The sequence below is a fragment of the Lissotriton vulgaris genome, chromosome 1_2 (assembly GCF_964263255.1).
Source record: "Lissotriton vulgaris chromosome 1_2, aLisVul1.2, whole genome shotgun sequence".
Taxonomy (NCBI): Eukaryota; Metazoa; Chordata; class Amphibia; order Caudata; family Salamandridae; genus Lissotriton; species Lissotriton vulgaris.
This window is the reverse complement of record NC_141686.1, coordinates 310369830-310391978: the sequence shown is the minus strand read 5'-3', so window position 1 is coordinate 310391978 and position 22149 is coordinate 310369830. Positions and strand designations below refer to the sequence as shown.

The following is a 22149-nucleotide window of genomic DNA, read 5'->3' as shown; positions in this document are numbered from 1 at the left end:
AGCACTTTGTTTATTTTAAATTTTAGGTAATCGGCCGTTCTTTGCTTGCCTGCAAACCTTGGTTTGTTAGCGGTCTTGTGAGTGAACACGTTGCTGGGCATTCTGGCATGTAATGTGGCTGAATTCTACTTTCTGAGCTCACATAAAACCAAATGCAATCAGCGTTGGTGGCCCAGGATTCCAGGTTTGCGTGTGGGAGAAACATACGTGCCAGCAGACCCGAATAGGGCAGGAGACTCACAATTATTTTAAGCCAAAAATGGCTTTATGTTGCTGTATCCCGCCTGAAATTGCCTCTGTTTCAATAGAAGTCAATGGGGAAAAAACATTCCACCGAATATTTTTATCAAAATCTCTCACTTTCCTGTTCTGAAATGTTGGCATGTATGGAGACTAGAGTATTCCAAGCCATTGTGATTAATCATCCCTGACTCTCTGCTAGTGCAGGTCAGCCCCTGACTAGGGCACCCCAAACTATACAGAAAGATGAACTTTACTGAGATCAAACACATTGCATTGTAGCTCAACCCCGGTAGCAGAGTTTCATGCTATTCCAGGACTGGAATCCCATGCAGCTCTCCTGAAGCACCCCAACTCTTAGCTGAGCTGATCCAGTTTTGGGGGCCCCATATAAGCAAGTGTGCCTTTTTGGGGTTTGTGACAGGTGAGAAGTATGAGGGCAGGTTAAGGCATCAGTCCCGCCCTCCCATCCTTTTACTGGGGGTTAAGGAGGCATGGTCAGGCTACTTGTCATGGATTTGTTAAATTTCAGGAGTTGGCAGGAGATTTAGGGGAGGTTGTTGAGTAAGAATTAAAGGGGTTGTATGTCATTCAGTTTTTGGTGGCTGGAATGGTGCAGGTGTGTGGGGAGGAGTATGGAATCATATTAGTTGTCGCTGATGAGCAGGCACTATCAGGATGAAAGGCTGGTAAGTTTTAGGTAGGTCCTCGCTCGCACGGTTGTTCTTGCTATTGGTCCGGCTGATCCTTTCAAGGGAGGGAAAGGGGTGTGGGGTGGGGACAGCACTTTCAACTAATTGGTCAATGGTTATTGGCCAGGTCGGCCAGAGTTATTGCATGGTGCTCATGAGTGGAGAAGATGGATTAAGGAAGATATTTGAGCGATGAATTTTGGGTTAGGAGGGGGCGCGTTGGTTGATCGATTCATTTTAAATGTATAGTGAGGCATGTCAAGAATCTGTAAGGCAGCTGCCATGCCTGGCGGGCATGGAAGGGCTGTGGTCAGCCGTGTTTCCGTTAAGTCTAGGAGGTCCACAATGGCGTCTTCCAGCGAGTCCCAGATCTTTGTGGCGTGCTTGCTGAGTGAACTAATGTTGAAGAGCATGCATGCTATTGGGGGATGGGGTGCGTTTATTGGTAGGTGTTGACTGTGTAGGGTGGGTGTAGTCAATCAATCAATCACAGACATTTATAGAGCGCACTACTTACCCGGAGGGTCTCAAGGCGCTTGGGGGGGGTGGAGGGGTGTGCTGCTACTGCTCCAATAGCCAGGTCTTGAGCTTCTTCCTGAAGGAGAGGTGGTCTTGGGTCAGGCGCAGGTCGGTCGGGAGGGAGTTCCAGGTCTTGGCGGCCAGGTAGGAGAAGGACCTTCCTCCTGTTGTCGTTCTTCGGATGCGGGGGGCGGCGGCGAGGGCGTGGCTGGCTGATCGGAGATGACGTTTGGGAGCGTAGAAGTTGATGCGGTTGTTGAGGTAGCTCGGGTCTTGATCGTGTAGGGCTTTGTGTGCATGGGTGAGGAGACGGAAGGTGATTCTTTTGTTGACGGGGAGCCGATGCAGGTCTTTCAGATGTCCGGAGATGTGGCTGTGTCGTGGGATGTCGAGGATGAGTCTGGCTGAGGCGTTCTGGATCCGCTGGAGTCTCTTCTGGAGCTTGGCGGTGGTTCCGGCGTAGAGGGCGTTGCCGTAGTCCAGTCGGCTGGTGACGAGGGCCTGGGTGACCGTCTTCCTGGTCTCGGTGGGGATCCACCGGAAGATCTTCCGTAGCATGCGCAGGATTTTGAAGCATGACGAGGAGACGGCGTTGACTTGTCTGGTCATGGTGAGGGAGGAGTCCAAGATGAAGCCCAGGTTGCGTGCGTGGTCTGTCGGTTTGGGTGCGGTGCCCAGGGCGCCACCAGGAGTCATCCCAGGCGGAGGGCGAGGAACCCAGGATGAGGACTTCCGTCTTGTCTGAGTTCAGTTTCAGGCGGCTGGTCGTCATCCACTCGGCTACGTCTTTCATCCCTTCGTGAAGGTTGGCTCTGGCGGCGGCGGGGTCGTTGGTCAGGGAGAGGATCAGCTGGGTGTCGTCAGCGTAGGAGATGATGTTGAGGTTGTGTTGGCGTGCGATGGCCGCGAGGGGGCTCATGTAGACGTTGAAGAGGGTGGGGCTCAGCGAGGATCCTTGAGGGACGCCGCAGATGACTTCGGTGGCCTCTGACTTGTACGGTGGTAGACGGACTCTCTGTGTTCTTCCGTCGAGGAAGGAGATGATCCATTCCAGTGCCTTCTCCTGGATTCCGACGTTGCTGAGGCGCTGCACTAGGGTGCGGTGGCAAACAGTGTCGAATGCCGCGGAGAGGTCTAGGAGGATCAGGGCCGCTGTTTCTCCGTTGTCCATCAGGGCTCGGATGTCATTGGTGGCAGCGATGAGGGCGGTCTCGGTGCTGTGGTTGGATCGGAAGCCAGAGTATGAGGCGTTGAGGGATCCATTTGTCTCGAGGAAGGCGGCCAGCTGTTTGTTGACGGTCTTCTCGATGACTTTGGCTGGGAACGGGAGGAGCGAGATGGGGCGGTAATTCTTGAGTTCGGTGGGGTCCGCTGTAGGTTTCTTGAGTAGGGCGCTGAGTTCGGCGTGCTTCCAGCTCTCCGGGAAGGTGGCGGTGTCGAAGGAGGTGTTGATGATGTCCCGCAGGTGGGGTGCGATGACAGCGTCGGCCTTGTTGAAGACGTGGTGAGGGCAGGGGTCGGTCGGAGATCCGGAGTGGATGGAGTTCATCGTGCGGACGGTGTCTTCAGTGCTGATCGGAGTCCAGGCGCAGAGGGTGGTGGTGGGGGGCGGTGGTTCGGTCGTGGCGTGCGTCGGTTGAGTGCTGAAGCTGTTGTGAATGTCCGCGATCTTGTTGTGGAAGTAGGAGGTGAGGGAATTGCAGAGGTCTTGCGATGGGGTGATGTCGTTGTTTCCGGCGTTGGGGTTGGAGAGCTCTTTCACGATGTTGAAGAGTTCCTTGCAATTGTGTGCGTTGTTGTCCAGCCGGTCCTTGAATGCAGTTTTCTTGGTGGCGCAGATCAGTTGGTGGTGCTTCCGGGTGGCAAGCTTGAGGGCGGTCATGTTGTCCGGTGTTGGTTCCTTTCTTCAGGATTTCTCGAGGGCTCGGCAATTCTTCTTGGAGCTCTTGAGTTCGTCGGTGAACCATGGGGCCTTCTTGCTGCCGGGTCTGCTGGGCGGGGTCCTCAGTGGGGCGAGTTTGTCCGCGCAGTTGCTGATCCACTTCGTGAGGTTGTCGGCAGCCTGGCTGGGGTTCGCAGAGCTGGCGGGAGGGTGCTGGCTCAGGGAAGCGGCGAGCTGGTCGGCTGTGATCTTGTTCCAGCTTCTTCGAGCAGCCTGTTGCTGGTGGTGGTGGATCGTCGTTCTTCAGAAGGTGAAGTGGACGCAGCTGTGGTCCGTCCAGTGGAGTGTAGTGGCGTGGCTGAAGGCGATGTCTTTGCTGGATGAGAAGACGGCGTGAAGTGTGTGTCCGGCGAGGTGGGTGGGGGTGGACACCAGCTGCTTGAGTCTGAGGTTGGCGAGGTTGGCGAGGTTGGCGAGCAGGGTGATGGTGTTGCGGTCATTGTTGTTCTCTAGGTGGAAGTTGAGGTCCCCCAGGAGGATGTAGTCAGTGGAGGGGAGGGCATGCGGGCTGACGAAGTCGGCGATGTCCTCACTGAATTGTGTGCGTGGTCCCGGGGGTCGGTAGATCAGGGTGCCTCTGAGGGTGGTGTTCGGGTCGGTGCGGATCTGGAAGTGCAGGTGTTCGGCGGTTGCCAGGGTGTCGTCGGTGTTGGTCGTGATGTGGATGGTGTCCCTGTGGATGATGGCGATGCCTCCTCCCGTATGTTTGACGCGGTGTCTTCGGGTGATCTTGTATCCCTCTGGGATGGCGATGGCGATGTCGGGTGCTGAGGAGTCGTTCATCCAGGTCTCCATGAGGAAGGCAACGTCAGGAGCTGTGGTGTCGAGGAGGTTCCAGAGCTCGATGGCGTGCCTGTGGATGGAGCGGGTGTTGAGCAGGATGCACTTGAGGTGGTTGCTGCTGGTGTTCGGCTTGGCGGGTGCTGGTGCGGGGCAGGTCCGGATGCAGGTGAACTTGCAGGCGTGGCAGCTGAAGGGTCCGTGGGTGCGCCTCGGAGTGGCTCGGTAGCATCCAGGGATCCCGCCGGTGTTGAGTGCGATGAGTTCGGTGGCGTCGTAGGACAGTCGGGTCGTCTTCCGTCGGTGGGGGCCAGGGGTTCGGGCGCTGGGCGCGGTCCAGGCGCGGACGGGCGCAGACGGGCTTGCTTTTGGGGCGCCTTCGGCACACAATCGACGCTCCCGCTGCGCGTGACCGCTGCGCGTTCGGGGAGGCGGGACCGGGGAGGGTACAGAAAGAAAAAGGGGGCATGGTTAGCGGCGGTGGCAGGAAGCGGGGAGCGGGTAGGGAGGAGACCGGGGGGAGCGAGAAACAGACGAAAATACAAAATCACAATACAATACAAATGAGCGAAATAGCTCAACAGGCAGAGGGGCACACAGCAAGAGAACGGGGTACAGGAGCCTGCAGGTCAGGCGAGCACAGCGCTAGACCGTAGGAGACCACGCCGCTCGGTGGCAGGGGGCGTGGTCACACGGCGGCGGCCGGGGCAGCGAGGCAGGCAGGCGGGAGGCACACGCAGCAGCTGGTGGCCGTGCGGCATGGGGGGTGTCCTAAACTAGCATAGTGGATATGCTCATAGTTGGTGTTCTAGGTGCAATGCTCTAGGTAAAGCAGCAGAGGGAGCAGGTGAAGGCTCCTTTTGTGTTGTGTGGTTTTGTGTGCCGCCAAAAGATGGTGGGATGTCTGGGGTTCAAGGCACAAGGGAGAACAGCTGGACAGTAGTCAGTCGGGGGGACAGGGTTTCTGGCACTGGGCACAGTCCAAGCATGAACAGGCGCAGACAGGCTTGCCTTTGGCGTGCTTTGTCCACCATGAAGTAGGTCCTGAGGGGACTGGTGCGACAGGGCACCGCACCAGTCTGTGTTTTTGATCTCACTAGTCCAGGATTAAATATAAAAAGTGTCTTTTCCTTTTTCTTACCATGGTGGATCTCTCTCTCACCATCCTTCGCGTCACTTGTCCGATGGATCTGCAGACACCGGGGCTGTGGCGGTGCTGGCTCTCACCTGCTTGTCTGGCATGAAAGCGAAGGCAGACATGGCCAAATCAGACTTCTTCCTGGAGGATACAATTGGGATCATACTGAAGAAGAATATCCTGGAACAGCAGCAGAGTGATGGTACCATAGGGAACATTTACAGCACTGGCTTAGCTGCACAGGTGGGGGCAGGCCGGACTCATTTTCAAATATTATTTTCTATTCCCTTCAGGTTCTCTCTTTTCTTTACCTTGTTCTTCTCTCCTAATCTCTTTCTTTCTCTTCTCGACGCACCAGTGCTTCTATTTTGGTGTCCCTTGTCTAATTGTGGGCTGTCCTGTTTTCGGTGTTTATTTTTTGTGGATTTCAGTTGTGTTTTCTCGGTTTTTCCAAACCTTCTAAAATCAAAGTTTATTAGAGCTTATTCAGTGACCTAACCCCCAAAATAGACAAACACTGAGGGCTGATACACTAAGAGCCTCCACACTCAGTGGAGGTTCTACACCTGCGGCGGGATCTCCCCACTCCACTTTCCCATTGAGGTGATCCCGACATGCGAGCAGCGCCGCCGCCACGACTGCGGAGCCTACCAACCCGAGAGCGGAGACTCTCTGTGACTCAAGTCCTGTGTTTTTCCAGTGTTTACAAAACACATTGTTATTTGGAAGTGATTATTACAAATCACATATTTAATTTAAAGGAGAAGTAACGCATCGTATGTAGTGTCCTGACATGGGCAGTATGTCCAACAGACTTTTGTTAGACTGTTTTGATCATAGAATGTCTGTGCATGGCACTGTCACTTACCCTCACATCCCATTACCCTCTCTCACATCGCCTTACCTCTCACACTCACTCTATCATGCATTGGTCTGGTTTACCGGACTATTCATGAATTAAAAAAGCAAGAGTGATAATTTCAAAAGTTTTAATAAAGAAATTCCTTCACACAGTTGGGGGTCATTCACCACCTCCTTACTGAATATTATGATGCAGTAAGGGTGGTCACCCCTGCTAACAGCACAGTACCTTGTAAAACTACTACAATTTTGAATTACACCCAATCAATTTGTAGGCCTATGGTCTGAGGCACCTGAAACCTAATGCTTTGAGCATGCTTGTCATTGCTTTTCTGCACTCCTTGCTTGACTACCAAAAGATGGAACCACTGCTTTGTGGAAATTCATAGCTGTAGAGTCTTCCAATGACTCAGCTTAAGTCAGTCCGGACCTTGTAACACACATCACATTGTATTCTGGGACTTGAAATCTTGCTGTTAGCATTGTAACCATGGTCTCAAAAACTCCTGCAATAAAATGCAGTTAGGTAAAAAGATAGGATTAGTGAGGTTCTCCCACACAATAATGGGATATCTTGTAGCTATGAATTTTGTTATGTGGAAAGTCCTGCTCACTGGCCTAACACAGGCCCCCGAAGCCGCCACTGTGCGGGGGGGGGGGGCTGAGCTGCAGGGGGCCCCCTCAGCACAGTACTCAGGCCATTGAGCTCCATATTAAATATGGAGTGGGGGCCCCTTCATGTACCTTGAAGGGGAGCCCCCCTCAACTTTTGTTACGCCAGGTGTCCTGTATCATGTTTTCACCAGTATCTCATGTACATGGTGACAGCACTCTTTTTACAGATACCTGTCACTACACTGTGCATTGAATGTTTAACACGTTTACTGCGGCCGCGATTTTGTGGAGGTGCTGCACTTCCGCCAACCGGGCGTGGCCGCGTCGGCCATTGGCCGACGGCAGCACTGGGGAGGTAGTGCTGCCGTCGGCCAATGGCCGACAGCAGCATGGAAGGGGTTAAAGCCTGGCTTGTTTGGCAGTTGACTGATATAAATATACTAACTTATTAGACAAGGGTAATGGTCTGTGTCTGTGGGTAACTGTGATAGTAAATTTTGGCCATGATTCTTATGGGGCAGCTGTTTCACAAGTTATTGAAAGGATTAAAACACTGTAAAAATATCTGATTTTAATAGTCCCATATTCCCTACAGTGTATAAAAAAAATTAGATCAGACCTAAAACATACTTCTAAACCCTGCACCTTTAATCCAAGTACACAAAACTGCACAAAACAAAAGGAAGAAGAAACAATATTTTAGTGATATCCCTAAAACAACAAAACGGAAGCAGATTAATCTTAAGCCAGTCTTTCTTACTGCTACCTTGCCTAACAAAGTTACATCGTGTTGGCCCCTTCAGGAAGTAATACAAATAACTAATTTCCTTTCTTTGAATGGCATTTTGGTTTGTGGTTCTGCAGATGTTTATCAGTGTTGATATGTTTACACTGATAAGGGTTGTTTCCTTTTCAGTGGAGTTGTATCAGTTAATATTGGTTTAAACCTAGCCTATCTATGTTGCACATATTGCACACTTAAGGTAACTTATTCACCTCACTGTATGCCTAGGACCCACACCCTGTCACTAATCAGAGTTCCTTGCCTCTCAACTCTCTGTCCTCAACGTTTGCTCACAATCCCCTCAACTTTCACTTAGCAGACTCACCTTTGCAAGAAGGACATCTCCCTTGGTTACTTGGTACGCCGTTCAACATAATCAGCAAGGTTATTTTTCATTGATTGGTGGTGGCCTGGGGGAAGAATTTGACAATGACCTCTACATAAAATGGTATTTTGAGGCAGTTGTAAGGAACAATTACATGTGGGGCTTACCTCCCCCTTCTCTTGCAGAGGTCTTCCCAGTATGGACCACTTGCAGTTGTTGACTATTCAACATATCAAGTACAAAAGTATTAAAAGGGTTTGCAAAGTACCAGCAGCATGAGCAGAGAATGTCGGATGTGCTCGACCTATCCTATTTTGGGCACCCTCCAGAGGGGCGATCATGGTTCTGAGGGTCTGGTCCACATGGAGTCTCCCTTGACCAGTCTTGAAATAGCTAAAGCTTTGACCATCGAGCACGAGAAGGACATATACTTTTCATCGTAGATAATGGATGCGTGAATTATTTTGACTTAGATTCAAAGCTAGGATTTGTTTGTGCACTAGTGGGTTGAGAGGTTGAGGTTTCATACATGTTTTGCATAGCATTACAGGCATATGCTGCATAGTAATTTTATGTTACTTGGGCTTAGGGGGTGTCATTCGCTAGGAAAATTGACGTCTATCAAGTTAGCGTCAGTGTTCACTCTCCGTTATCTATGCGGTGCAACAGGTGAGGGAAAACACCCTAGACCCTCCAAATGCTGGACGCAAGGGCCAGTCAAATCATTAATTCTTATCCTATGCACACGCTCTAATATTCAATGAAAGTTCATCATACAGTAGGAGCAGAAGATCAAAAATGAGTAATGTCTTTTTTGTCTTTTTTTTGTCTTTAATTCAACAATGCCCAGCCAACACGTGTTTCATCATATGGGGATTACCCCACGACTTCTTCAGAGATGTCTGGCTCTTTATGTCCTACATTCAGTCACCTCTCCGCCGGTTATAATTCCGACCCGGCTGGTCAATAAGTCCTCTATCCAATGTAAATTCAAAATTTTCATCAAGGGATTGTATTTGAAACCTTATATAAAAGACCGGTAATATTTCCTATGCGATGCGGCTTGTCCGAAGGCACCAGAGTATTGATAAAACCCATTGGGAGTGAAATACAACCACTTGATGAAAATGTTGAATTGGTTTTCTGTTTTGATTTCCAATATTTCCATTCCCTCTTGAGTTCCCAGTCCTCAGATAAGAAACCCTCAGGAAACTCTACCTGACAGCTTGCATGTGGAGAGGAAAGAGCCAAGGAGACAAGGCTTTAGGACATTGTTACCTTTGACATCATATAATAGGCGACCCTTGACCTGTCCACAGGTAGGTCGCCCCCCCCCAGCCGCCACACGGACCTCCGGTGACGCTGTAGCCTGCTGTAGCCTGCTGTAGCCTGCTCCCTCTGCCTGTTGCTGCGTGAGCCCTTGCCAAATGCATCTCGCTTTCCCCTGTACTGCTGTGTTGTGTCCTTGAGCCCCCTTTCCTCATTTTGCTTCTGTGCCCTGTACCCCCTTCCCTTCGTTTTTGCTTTCTGTGCCCTTGAGCCCCCTTCCCTTCGATTTTGCTTTCTGTGCCCTTGAGCCCCCTTCCCCCGTTTTTGCTCCTGCGTCCTTTCGCCCCCGCCTCCCTCTGTGCCATTATCCCGCCGCTGTGCCCCTGCGGCCCGCCCCCGCTGTTCCCATTCGCCACCCCGCTCCCGCCTCCCAGCTGCTCCTCCCTCCCACAGCCCCACATACGCAACGGGCATGCCCAAGGCAAGCCCGTCTGCGCCCGTCCGCGCCTGGACCACGCCGAACGCCAGAACCCCTGGCCCCGGACGGAGAAAAGGACCTCAACTGAGATACGACACCGCCGCCCTCAACGCCCACAACCTTGGACGACCACCCGCCTGCTACCTAGCCACCCCGAAGCGAACACGCGGACCCTTCACCTGTCAAGCCTGCAAATTCACCTGCCTCCGAACCTGCAGACCACCGCCCGGACCTAACATCAACAACAACCACCTCAAGTACATCCTCCTCAACACCCGCTCCGTCCACAAGCACGCCATCGAACTCTGGGACCTCCTCGACACAACAGCACCAGACGTCGCCTTCCTCACGGAAACCTGGATGAACGCTTCCTCGGACCCCGACATCGCCATAGCTATCCCGGACGGCTACAAGATCACCCGGAAGGACCGCATCAACTAAACCGGAGGAGGAATCGCCATCATCTACAAAAAGACCATCAACATCATGACCAACGCCGAAGACACACTCCCTGCCGCCGAACACCTACACTTCCAGATTCACACCGACCCCAAGACCACCCTCAGAGGAATGCTCATCTACAGACCCCCGGGACCACGCACACAATTCAGCGAAGCCATCGCCGACTTCGTCACCCCGCATGCCATAGCCTCACCAGAATACATCCTCCTAGGGGACCTGAACTTCCACCTGGGGAAAAACGACGACAACAACACCACCACCCTGCTTGACAACCTTGCCAACCTCTGACTCAAACAACTGGTGAACACCCCCACCCACCTTGCTGGCCACACGCTTGACCCCATCTTCTCCGCCAGCAACCACGTCTCCTTCAGCCACTCCACCGGACTACACTGGACCGACCACAGATGCATCCACTTCACCTTCAAAAAGACTACATCCCATCACTGCACGCAACAAATCCCCTGCAGATGCTGGAGCAAAATCACCACAGACCAGCTCCTCGCATCACTGAACTAGAACCCGCCAACCCTCACCGCCGACATCAACGACGCTGCCCACAACCTCGCACAGTGGATCACCAAATGCGCCGATGACCTCGCTCCACTAAAGAACCACCCAGGCAAGACCGGAAACAGGAAAACCCAGTGGTTCACAGATGCCCTCAAAGACTCAAAGAACTCCTGCCGCACCCTCGAAAAAACCTGGTGCCAAGAACGGACAACAGAAAACATGATCCACACCACCAAAAAGACATTGTTCAAAGAGCGGCTGGACAACAGCACCCACAACAGCAAGGAACTCTTCAACATCGTCAAAGAGCTCTCCAACCCCAGCGCCAGCAACAACAACACACCGTCGCAAGACCTCTGCAACTCCCTCGCAACGTTCTTTCAGCGAAAGATCGTAGATATACACAACAGCTTCGGACCCCAGACTCCGTCTCCAGTCACCAAACCAACAACCCCCACCAACACCCTCAGCGCCTGGATCCCCACCAGCACCGAAGACACCACCAACGTCATGAACTCCATCCACTCCCCCTCTGACCCATGCCCCCACCATATCTTCAACAAAGCCGACACCATCATCGCACCCTATCTCCGGAACGTCATAAACAAATCCTTCACGTCAGCCACCTTCCCTGAGAGCTGGATGCACGCAGAAATCAACGCCCTCCTAAAGAAACCTACAGCAGACCCCAAAGACCTCAAGAACTTCCGCCCCATCTCTCATCTTCCCTTCCCGGCTAAAGTCATCGAGAAGACCGTCAACAAACAGCTGACTGCGTTCCTTGAGGCAAACAATTTGCTCGACCCATCCCAGTCCGGATTTCGAGCCAACCACACCACGAGACCGCCCTCATCGCAGTCACAGATGACATCAGGACCCTGATGGACAACAGAGAAACAACCGCTCTCATCTTCCTAGACCTCTCGGCAGCCTTCGCCACCGTCTGCCATCGCACCCTAATAACCCGCCTCTTTCACACCGGGATCCAAGGAAAGGCCTTAGACTGGATTACCACATTCTTCTCCGACAGAACCCAGAGAGTCCGCCTCCTTCCCTTCCGCTCAGAAGCCACCGAGATCGTCTGCGGCGTACCCCAAGGCTCCTCGCTTAGCCCTACCCTCTTCAATATCTACATGAGCCCCCTCGCCGCCATCGCACGCAAACACAACATCAACATCATCTCCTATGCCGACGACACCCAACTGATACTCTCCCTCACCAAAGACCCAGCCACAGCCAAAACCAACCTCCAGGAAGGAATGAAAGACGTCACAGAATGGATGAAGCTCAGTCGCCTGAAACTGAACTCAGACAAGACGGAGGTCCTTATCCTCGGACAATCCTCATCGGCCTGGGACGACACCTGGTGGCCCACAGCACTTGGCTCCGCACCAACACCCACGGACCACGCACACAACCTGGGATTCATCCTGGACTCCTCCCTCACGATGACCAAGCAAGTCAACGCCATCTCATCATTTTGCTTCAACACCCTGCACATGCTCCGAAAAATCTTCCGGTGGATCCCCACCGAAACCAGAAAGACCGTCACCCAAGCCCTCGTTACCAGCTGACTGGACTACGGAAACGCCCTATACGCAGGAACCACAGCCAAACTTCAGAAACAACTACAGCACATACAGAACGCCTCCGCACGACTCATCCTCGACATCCCCCGCCACAGCCACATAGCCGCCCACCTGAGAAACCTGCACTGGCTCCCTGTCAACAAGAGGATCACGTTCAGGCTCCTCACCCACACACACAAAGCGCTCCACAACAAAGGCCCCGAATACCTCAACAGCTGCCTCTCGTTCTACACCCCCACCCACCAGCTCTGCTCTGCCAACCTCGCCACCGTCCCACGAATCCGCAAAACCACCACCGGAGGAAGATCGTTCTCCTACCTGGCAGCCAAAACATGGAACTCCCTCCCGGCACACCTACGACTGACCCAGGACCATCTCACCTTCAGGAGACACCTCAAGACCTGGCTATTCGAGCAGTAAGCGACAGCCCCCCCCCCCCCCCCTCCTTCAGCGCCTTGAGACCCTCACGGGTGAGTAGCGCGCTCTATAAATGTATTGATTGATTGATTGAAGGTCTTTTTCTCTCTGGTGTGAAAGAAGAGATCCTAGCTCTGTTGGTTTGATGCTGATTCTGGAATTTTTACAGGAACGGTCAAGCTTGGGATTGTCTTTAGCTACTATGAGGGTACAATGGGCAGCTCATGAGCATTCAGAGGTCCTTGGAAGAAATTGGAAGAAGAAGAAGGTCTATGGTATGTCTTCAACTGTGGTGAAATTAAAAGAAACTTCAATAGCTGAAATCTGTAGGGCAGCTACACGGTCTGACTCTTCTGCCTTTACTAAGTGTTATAGACTTTCATAAGTCTCTTGTGTCAATGATGTCTTTGGTTACGCAGTTCGTTCCTCTGTGAGGGGATAGGGGATTGTTTATGCTCTGTTCAGTAAAGTCTGGTGTTATGTTTCTTTACCATGATCAGTTATCTATGTGGTTGGCCTGCTAACTTTCATTTGTAATGAACTCAAGCAAGTGAGAGATGTAAAGATGATGCTTCTATTACTTACTAGTAGTGGCCTTCCTCACTTTAATTCCTCCTCCCTCCTGCCCTCCCACTGTAGAACAGTTGACTAGTGGGTTGGTTGTGAGCTGATTCACATACAGGAGGTATGGCAGGGGGGAGGACTTTTATTAAGTGAAGTTTCATGGAATTGGTGTCTAAGGAAGACAGGGAGACCTCATTTGTAATGAATTAAACTGAGGGAGTAGGACTCAGAGTGACGCCATCACCGGTAAGTAATAGAAGCATTGCCGATCTAGAGTCCCACAGACCTGGCCTGCTGGTGGCTTTCACTCAAGCTTTGATGGGGGCAGGATTTTCTACAATTAACGAGAATCAACTAATTTTCTGTTGGATTATATTTTAGGTTGCCTTCAGCTCTACAGAGTGGATGGTGTCAGGCAATGTCTTTCCTGCATGTTGGTGGTAGTAGGTGATAGAGTTGTTTATTGACCGCCATTTTTGTGAATCGCATTGTTATGTTTGGTTAATACCAAAAGGGATCCATGGATTTGTTGAAGCACATTGGTGTGAGAATAGAGCCTTGGGGAGCTCTGGGTTTGACTTGGAGCAGGAGCGTCTTCGAGGAGGTATTTTGCTCACATGGCTGCCTGTGGTAAAGGTATAATGTGGGCCTGTTCATAACTGTGCCGGTGCTGCCCCTGTGTGTGGATAGCTTGGTAACCCACACTTGGTGATCAACTGTGTCAAAGGCCACTGATAGATTGAGGACCGGTCATTAATCCTGTCAGTAATTTGGAGGACATCAGAAGTCTTTGTCAGTGACCTACAGGGTAGCAGTGACTGGAGAAGTGGCTTGGCCAGTAATATTGGACCCCTGGCATTATGGAGTGCACTTTATGACAGTTAAGGGTCAGACAATGGTATTGTTGCCTGGAGACATCAAGGGGACTGGCGTCAGTCTACAGGCCAATTTCAAGAAGCATCCTAGTTGGGATCTTCTTGTTAAGAAGAAGTTCAACCATTTTAGGATTGTTCTTGAGGAAGGAGATGGGGCATTTGAGTAGGCCCAAAAGGATATTGTAGTTATTATCAAAGTGTGTCCTGTTTCTAATTTCTTTTGCTATGTTAACTTGTGCATGCTTCTCTCTGTTTCTCTATACTATTAGCGTCGTTCCTGTTTCCCATTCCCGGTCTGTCTCCCAGCGATCTTCTCTTGCATTCTGGGACTCCTCTCTTAGTCCCCTTTCATTCTTCCAGAGTACATTTATCATTCTTTCCATCCTTCAGGCCCTCATTGCTGCCTGGCAGTACTATCCTCCGGAGCTCTGGAGTTGCACCAAGACACTGGCCAAGGTCCTGAGCGAGATTCCGCAGGGGACATTTTCCATCCCAATATCTGCATCGCAGGTCCTCCCATTTCTGAAGGGCAAGACATATCTGGACGTGGGCAAGTCCTGTGCCCCTGAGAATGGTAAGAAGATCCTCTGAGGGGCTTTGACCCAGAGGGGCCTCCATGCTCTGAGCATGTACCCAAAGTCATACTGCTCCATGCTAAGCACTGTCTGCCTCTTGATTTCTCTCTACAGTTCCCAGCATCACAGTGGATTACACCATCATCAACGACCTCCTGGGACACAGTTTCAAGTTCCATGTCCAGGTCATGGTGCCTGAAGGGTCAGTGCTACTGCGAGTGATGGAGAAAGCCCAAGAGATTAATGCAAAAGAGTTCAGGTAAGGGTGATGAAGTAAGAATTGAGGGCACAGGAGTAATTTTAGGATGCCTTTGGCTCAGGACGAGGTCCTTAGAGGCCTGCACTCATTCTCACCACAAAACCTCCTTTTAAAACAGTTTGCGCTTTCATCTAACTCAATAGGTACTAGAGGCCCTTGCTTTCAACACTGAGCGTCTCTGAAATTATGATGTCCGAGGCTATTATGTTGGCGGCCTCTAGGTACCCCATTTCAATTTTTAAATGACTCCTTTGGTTCTTAGGGAATTTCTGCCAAGAGTGTAATAGCTCTTTTATGAAAAAGGAAGATTTAATCTAAATGACCTCTTAGTGCTGAAACATGTCAATAACCTGGGTGAAATATGCCTGTCAGAGCTTCAGATGAGAAACGGTATTTCAGGATCTAGAGTGGTAAGTGAAGCAGATGAAAGTGTAGTTGAACTAAGATGGTTCCAGAGTTTAGCAATAAGAAGTACAAAGGATTTAAAATGGAGAAGAGTAGCACAGGCGTGAAGGGAAGGATTTGGGAAGCAAAGAGAAGAGGATCTTCAGCCCTATCCAGAAACTAATTTAAGGCCCACATTAGGAGTTGGATGGACTTTAGTGTTGAGATGCCGGGATCAGGATCCACCTTACCAGCCAATGTCTCCACACCAAAGATTCTGGCCATCGAGAGCCTGTTCCATGGAATGCAGAATAACTGATCAAATGATTCAGAAAAGGGGGTGGTGATGAACAGAGTGTCTGAATTAAGCAGACCACTCTTACCCAGTCCAAAGATCAGGGCTTGATCCATCACCGTTTTTTAGCTCACTGCACCATCCCAGCTCAGAACTTGGCTATATGCAAGTTAGTCTGACCCTGGCCCAGTGCATCATGGGAACAGGGCAGACCAAACTACCAAGCCAATTCTTATACTGGGAAGGAAACTAGCTACCGGGGACCGGTTTCTGGCATTTCAGCCGTCTTCGGCCCGGCTTGCTTGAATCCTGATGGTGCAATGAGCTAGGGACTGAGTATACCCTTCCACGCTTATGGTGGACAAAAATGATTCAGAAAAGGGGGTGGTGATGAACAGAGTGTCTGAATTAAGCAGACCACTCTTACCCAGTCTAAAGATCAGGGCTTTATCCATCACCGTTTTTTAGGTGTGGCAGGGTATACTCAGACATGAGTCCCTTTCTCACTGCACCATCAGGAATCAAGCAAGCCGGGCCGAAGAATGCTGAAATGCCAGAAACCGGTCCCCGGTAGCTTGTCTCCTTTCTGGTGAAGAATTGGCTTGGTAGTTTAGTCTGCCCTGTTCCCATGATGCACTGGGCCAGGGACAGACTGATTTGCATATAGCCAGGTTCTGAGCTGGGATGGTGCAGTGAGATAAATACCGGTGATGGATCAAGCCCTGATCTTTGGACTGGGTAAGAGTGGTCTGCCTAATTCAGACACTCTGTTCATCACCACCCCCTTTTCTGAATCGTTTTTGGCCACTATAGGTGTGGCAGGGTATACTCAGACATGAGTCCCTTTCTCACTGCACCATCAGGATTCAAGCAAGCCGGGCCGAAGAAGGCTGAAATGCCAGAAACCGGTCCCCGGTAGCTTGTCTCCTTTCTGGTGAAGAATTGGCTTGGTAGTTTAGTCTGCCCTGTTCCCATGATGCACTGGGCCAGCGACAGACTGATTTGCATATAGCCAGGTTCTGAGCTGGGATGGTGCAGTGAGATACATAACGGTGATGGATCAAGCCCTGATCTTTGGACTGGGTAAGAGTAGTCTGCTTAATTCAGACACTCTGTTCATCACCACCCCCTTTTCTGAATCGCTTTTGGCCACTATAGGTGTGGCAGGGTATACTCAGACATGAGTCCCTTTCTCACTGCACCATCAGGATTCAAGCAAGCCGGGCCGAAGAAGGCTGAAATGCCAGAAACCGGTCCTCAGTAGCTTGTCTCCTTTCTGGTGAAGAATTGGCTTGGTAGTTTAGTCTGCCCTGTTCCCATGATGCACTGGGCCAGGGACAGACTGATTTGCATATAGCCAGGTTCTGAGCTGGGATGGTGCAGTGAGATAAATAACGGTGATGGATCAGCCCTGATGGTGCAGTGAGATAAATAACGGTGATGGATCAGCCCTGATCTTTGGACTGGGTAAGAGTGGTCTGCTTAATTCAGACACTCTGTTCATCACCACCCCCTTTTCTGAATCGAATAACTGATCAAAAGCACAATTATTGCAAAATGTGGCAGGCAGTTTTCCCTATTTCAGGGAACACCACAGTAACATTTTCCACGTGCTCTGAGCAGGTGGAAATTGTCAGCGGGAGAGCCAGTAGAGGGAGGGGGTCAAATGGTGTATAAGGGGTGCAGAACACACCAGTGCCTCTGGTTGAATCATTGTCTGCCCCCCACCTACAGAGGACCACCTAAGGCTGAGTAATGCTGCTTCTCTCAGCCTCTCCCCCCTGCAGCAACTGTGACTGGCCAAACAATGTTTCCCAAACCTGGAATTATCACATGTGGAGTTTTTTGATGTGATAATTCCGGGGCGTGAGACCCTAAAAATTGCAAGTTGTGATTTTTTGACCCAGAGCTTTCGCTATGGGTGAAATCCCGGACTCGTAATGAGGGTCTTAGTAAGAGCACCAGACTGGGCAGCCAAGCCCAGTTAAAAATATCAGGACACAGCAACAGTCCATATCAGCTCCAAGAATCTGAAAAACAATTATCTTTAAAGGACATGTCCTACTCTCCTTGTACCCTCTCAGGCACTCATGATCCAGAAAAAAGAACCAGGACTGGAGCGTATGCCTACTTACTGGTCGTTTGAGAATAACATTCCCATGTAATAAAAGTAATATCTGTGGCTTAAGTACACTCTAAAGATAACACTGCATTATGTAGCCCAGTACAACTAAAAGGAGAGGTGAGGGAAGGGCAGGAAATCAGGGTGTGGGAGAAGGCAGTGGGTAACACATGGATTAAATGAGGGTTCTTAGACCCTGGGTGCAGTAAATGGAAAAGTCCAGCAGCCAGGGAGGGGCACACAAATCAAGAGATGACCAGCATCGAATCCATCGGCTGTGTAGTAATCTACTTAGGTCAACTGGCGAGGAATGGCCACAAAGGAATCTTTTTAGATCTGCTGGATCGGATGACCATGAAGGAATCTTCTGAGATCTGATGGTTGGGATGACTGTGCGTGAATCTTCTGAGATTTCAGAGATTTATTTTTTATTTTTTATTTTGAGTCTTATATAGCGCATGGTTACCCTTGGGCATCCCAGCGCTTATCACGGAGATCGTTAGGCGGATGCGAAGCTATCCAGCGTGTTAAGATGGAAAAAGGTGTGTTTTCAGAGACTTCAGAGAGATAGATGACCCACGGAAGAACATTCTAAGATCTGCTGCCTAGGATGACTGTGAAGGAATCTTCTGAGATTTCAGGGATAGATGATCCACGGAAGAACATTCTAAGATCTGCTGTCTAGGATGACTATGCAGGAATCTTCTGAGATTTCAGGAATAGATGATCCACGGAAGAACATTCTAAGATCTGCTGTCTAGGATGACTTCGAAGGAATCTTCTGAGATTTCAGGGATAGATGATCCACGGAAGAACATTCTAAGATCTGTTGTCTAGGATGACTATGCAGGAATCTTCTGAGATTTCAGGGATAGATGATCCACGGAAGAACATTCTAAGATCTGCTGCCTAGGATGACTGTGAAGGAATCTTCTGAGATTTTAGGGATAGATGATCCACGGAAGAACATTCTAAGATCTGCTGTCTAGGATGACTATGCAGGAATCTTCTGAGATTTCAGGAATAGATGATCCACGGAAGAACATTCTAAGATCTGCTGTCTAGGATGACTGTGAAGGAATCTTCTTAGATCTGCTGGATCGGATGACCATGAAGGAATCTTCTAAGATCTGCTGTCTAGGATGACTGTGAAGGAAACTTCTGAGATCTGATGGCTGGGATGACCATAAAGGAATATGGGCCAGATGTTTCAAACATTTTTAGTATTTGCAAATGGCATGATTCACAGAATCGGGCAGTTTGGAACCACAAAAAAAGTCTTTTATTAATTTTCATGAGGCAGGTCGAAATGCAACCCACTAAGAATCAGTAATCTGCAAACAAACCTATTAGCTCATAGGTTGGTTTGCAAATTACCACACTGGTTGCAAAAATATTGGTTGCATATTGCAACGAGTATTTTGCCACCCTTGCTGCATACATCTGGCCCATGGTAAGATCTGAAGACTCGAAGGACCATGAAGGAATTTTGTGAGATCGAATGGCCATTGTTCTTACGGGGAATTCTTCTGAAATCTGCATTCACAGACAAATTTGAAGGAAGCATCTCAAATTTGCTAGCATGGGAAAGGATCTAATGTGCCCATTAAACCTGACTTAATATTCCTGGATGATGTTGACCATATTTTGTATTCATGTTTTTAAAGAGATTTGTCACAACATTTCTACCTGTCGTGGTGTCCTTAGGATAGGCTTACATGAGAATGCTGACCCTTCAAAAAAACAGGATCAACAGCCTTGTCAGTAATTCACAAGCCTTGTAATTGTACCTGTGGAAAAATGAACTAAACAGTGCTCAACCTTTACCCGCTTTAATTCTTTATGCTAGGAATCCTGTAAGCCCTTTGAATGGCTGATTTTGTACTCATGTGGGACTTCAGAACCTTGACAGGAGTGTGTCTCTTGGCAGCGTCTCCTATTCTCTGTCAAACTCTATTTCTGTCTCTGCTCAGCTGTCACTGTTTTACCTCTGATTGCTCTTTTCTTTACCTTTTTTCCAACACTACTTTTCTCTCTCACTACTCAGTCTCTCCCAACTTCTCTTCCTTATTCTCTTTTTGTCTCTTATTCATTCTTTCTTTCTCCTCTACTTTCTTCCAGCCACTCTCACTCTCTTTATCTACTCTTGCTTCACACCATCCCAGATACATATGTGAGTTCCATGAGTGAGACATTCATTTGACCTCATTTTGCTTGTTTTTCAGTTTTAAAACAGATACATTGGCACAGGGCGTGTACGTCACCTCCATCAATGGCCTCGCAGAATCCTCAAAAGACAAGACTTACTGGCAGTTCTTCAGTGGGACGAAGCGTCTGGACCAAGGTAAGCAGAGCTTCCAAGGTAAGGTTGGGATAAGCCCTTTAGGATATAGCATATTAACTCACAACAGCATCAAAAAGGGCTGAGTGACAGCAAGTGGGGAAACGTTCCATGGATCCGCCTACCTAGGAACCTGTGCCGGCGATCTCAGAGGTTCCTAGCACCTAATGTATTTGCCTATGCAGGGAATAGTGCACCGCAGTCACAATACCATATATAATGCTATATTCACCAACATGGGAAATATTGCCTGGTATTATCAATGGTTTCTACCTCTCATGAATCCCTGAACCAGGCACAAATATCCATGTGACATGTATCCATGGATTCTCAAACTCTCATAACAGGACTGTGGACTCTATTTCCAGGGAGTCCTACAGTGACAAGTCTACATCCATTGAACAGCACATGAGAATCATTCAAGAGATCTACCTATGTCATGCACCCCTGAAATCAGGAACTGTTATCTGTCATGTCTATCCACAAGATGTTCATAAAATCAAAGGAAACAGGGTTTGGGTTCTATCCCGAGGTCCTGCTTTGTGATAGTCACCAGGGAGATTTACAGACCCATCAACAGTAAATGATTTTTGCTGCAGAGACCTCCATTGGGGTGATATCTCCCTGAGGATCAGACACAGAGCTGAAGAAGTCAGGAAATTAAACCAGACAAACAGTTATATGGTCCTCTCTACTCTCTACGACTTAGATGGGATCAAACCGGACAATAAAGAGCAGCCACATGTCTTCTCCAAGACATATCTAAAGTGAATTGTTGCTGGGATGAGTTGACCTGCCCAGATCACAGCTCTCAATAGAGAGTACATCCCGGAATTCCAAAACCACCAAAGTTCCATTGAGTCTTCGCCAGTGACCTCCAACGGGAATACACGGTAGAGTTGGAATTAAACGAACTAGGCAAGTCAACAGTTACAGGACCAAAAGAGGGTCCATGTATGAGTAGATACTTCCACTTTCAGTGTCTCATTCACAAAGATACATTTATTAACAGATATACTTTTATAACAAAATTCACTTTTTCTACGCCTTCCAAGAATTCGCAAAGGGATTCCTAACAGGCGTGATACCATTTATGAGAGTGGAGGTGTCTGTCACGCGCGCTGAGATATCTGTAGCCATAAATCCCACTCAAGAAAGTATGGGAATGACCGCAAACATATATGTTTGTGGGCGGTCAGAAAATCTGAGGATTCCCCTCATGACCCTGTAAATCGTTGCAACTTTATTCCAGACACGGGTTTGAATAATCCCTCTTTCTGGGTGGGAAGAATATCAGATCGACCCCAGATTTGCTGAGGTTGGAGAGGAAGGACTTTCCCCGTGGACAAAAACATTATCCCGCCAAGGACTAAAATGTTCATTTGCACAGAGGATCCTACTCCTGTTGTGCAAAGTTCTCAACTATGGACATTGACCGTTTGTACAACTAAAGGAGGCTGCTGTCTTGCAAAATAAATCAGAACTCCATTTGAGGACAAATGGGTGTTACTGCTTTGAAACTATCTTACCATGAGATTTGTAGTTAAATGCACCATAAGAGAGGGGAAGTAACAGAGGTGATGTAAGATAGCCAAATACAGCAAGAACTCTTCAGCTATTAGAGTTTCATCAGTTTAACTTTTCACATTCAGCTGTAGGCTGGCTGCAGAATAGACATAGGCGGCGCTGACATTGAGTAAAAAAGAAAGTTGGGAAGTAGAAGAGAACAACAACGATGAAGGAAGGAAGCAAGCTTAGGTTAGAGAACAGCACACACAATAGCGGGTAAAGGAGAGCATGTGCTTTTCTCCTGTAACTGTGCAAAGGTAGCCTCTGCTTCAATCAATCAATCATTTATAAAGCGCACTACTCACCCGTGAGGGTCTGAAGGCACTGGGAGGGGGGGGGGGGGTGGAAGGGGAGGTTGCTACTGCTCGAACAGCCAGGTCTTGAGGCGTCTCCTGAAGCTCAGTAGGTCCTGGGTCTGTCATAGGTCGTGGGTCTGCTTCCTACGGAGTTCATCAGAGATACAGTTCAGGAAGACTAGATGCCATACCGTGCTGAACCTGTTCAGTTTGGCACAGTCGCATAGCACCAGGGCTGGGTAGAA

At 49.4% G+C, this 22149-nt stretch overlaps 1 protein-coding gene across 1 annotated transcript in view; it reads left to right on the top strand.

Annotated features, from left to right (window-relative positions):
* LOC147736582 (cobalamin binding intrinsic factor-like) overlaps positions 1-22149 on the top strand; it is a 44745-nt gene that overhangs the window by 19934 nt on the left and 2662 nt on the right. Inside the window, exons 5-8 of the mRNA XM_086953323.1 lie at positions 5370-5554; positions 14454-14637; positions 14753-14897; positions 19924-20042. Of these exons, the coding sequence (XP_086809449.1) occupies positions 5370-5554; positions 14454-14637; positions 14753-14897; positions 19924-20042 (633 nt within the window). The remainder of the gene's footprint in view (positions 1-5369; positions 5555-14453; positions 14638-14752; positions 14898-19923; positions 20043-22149) is intronic.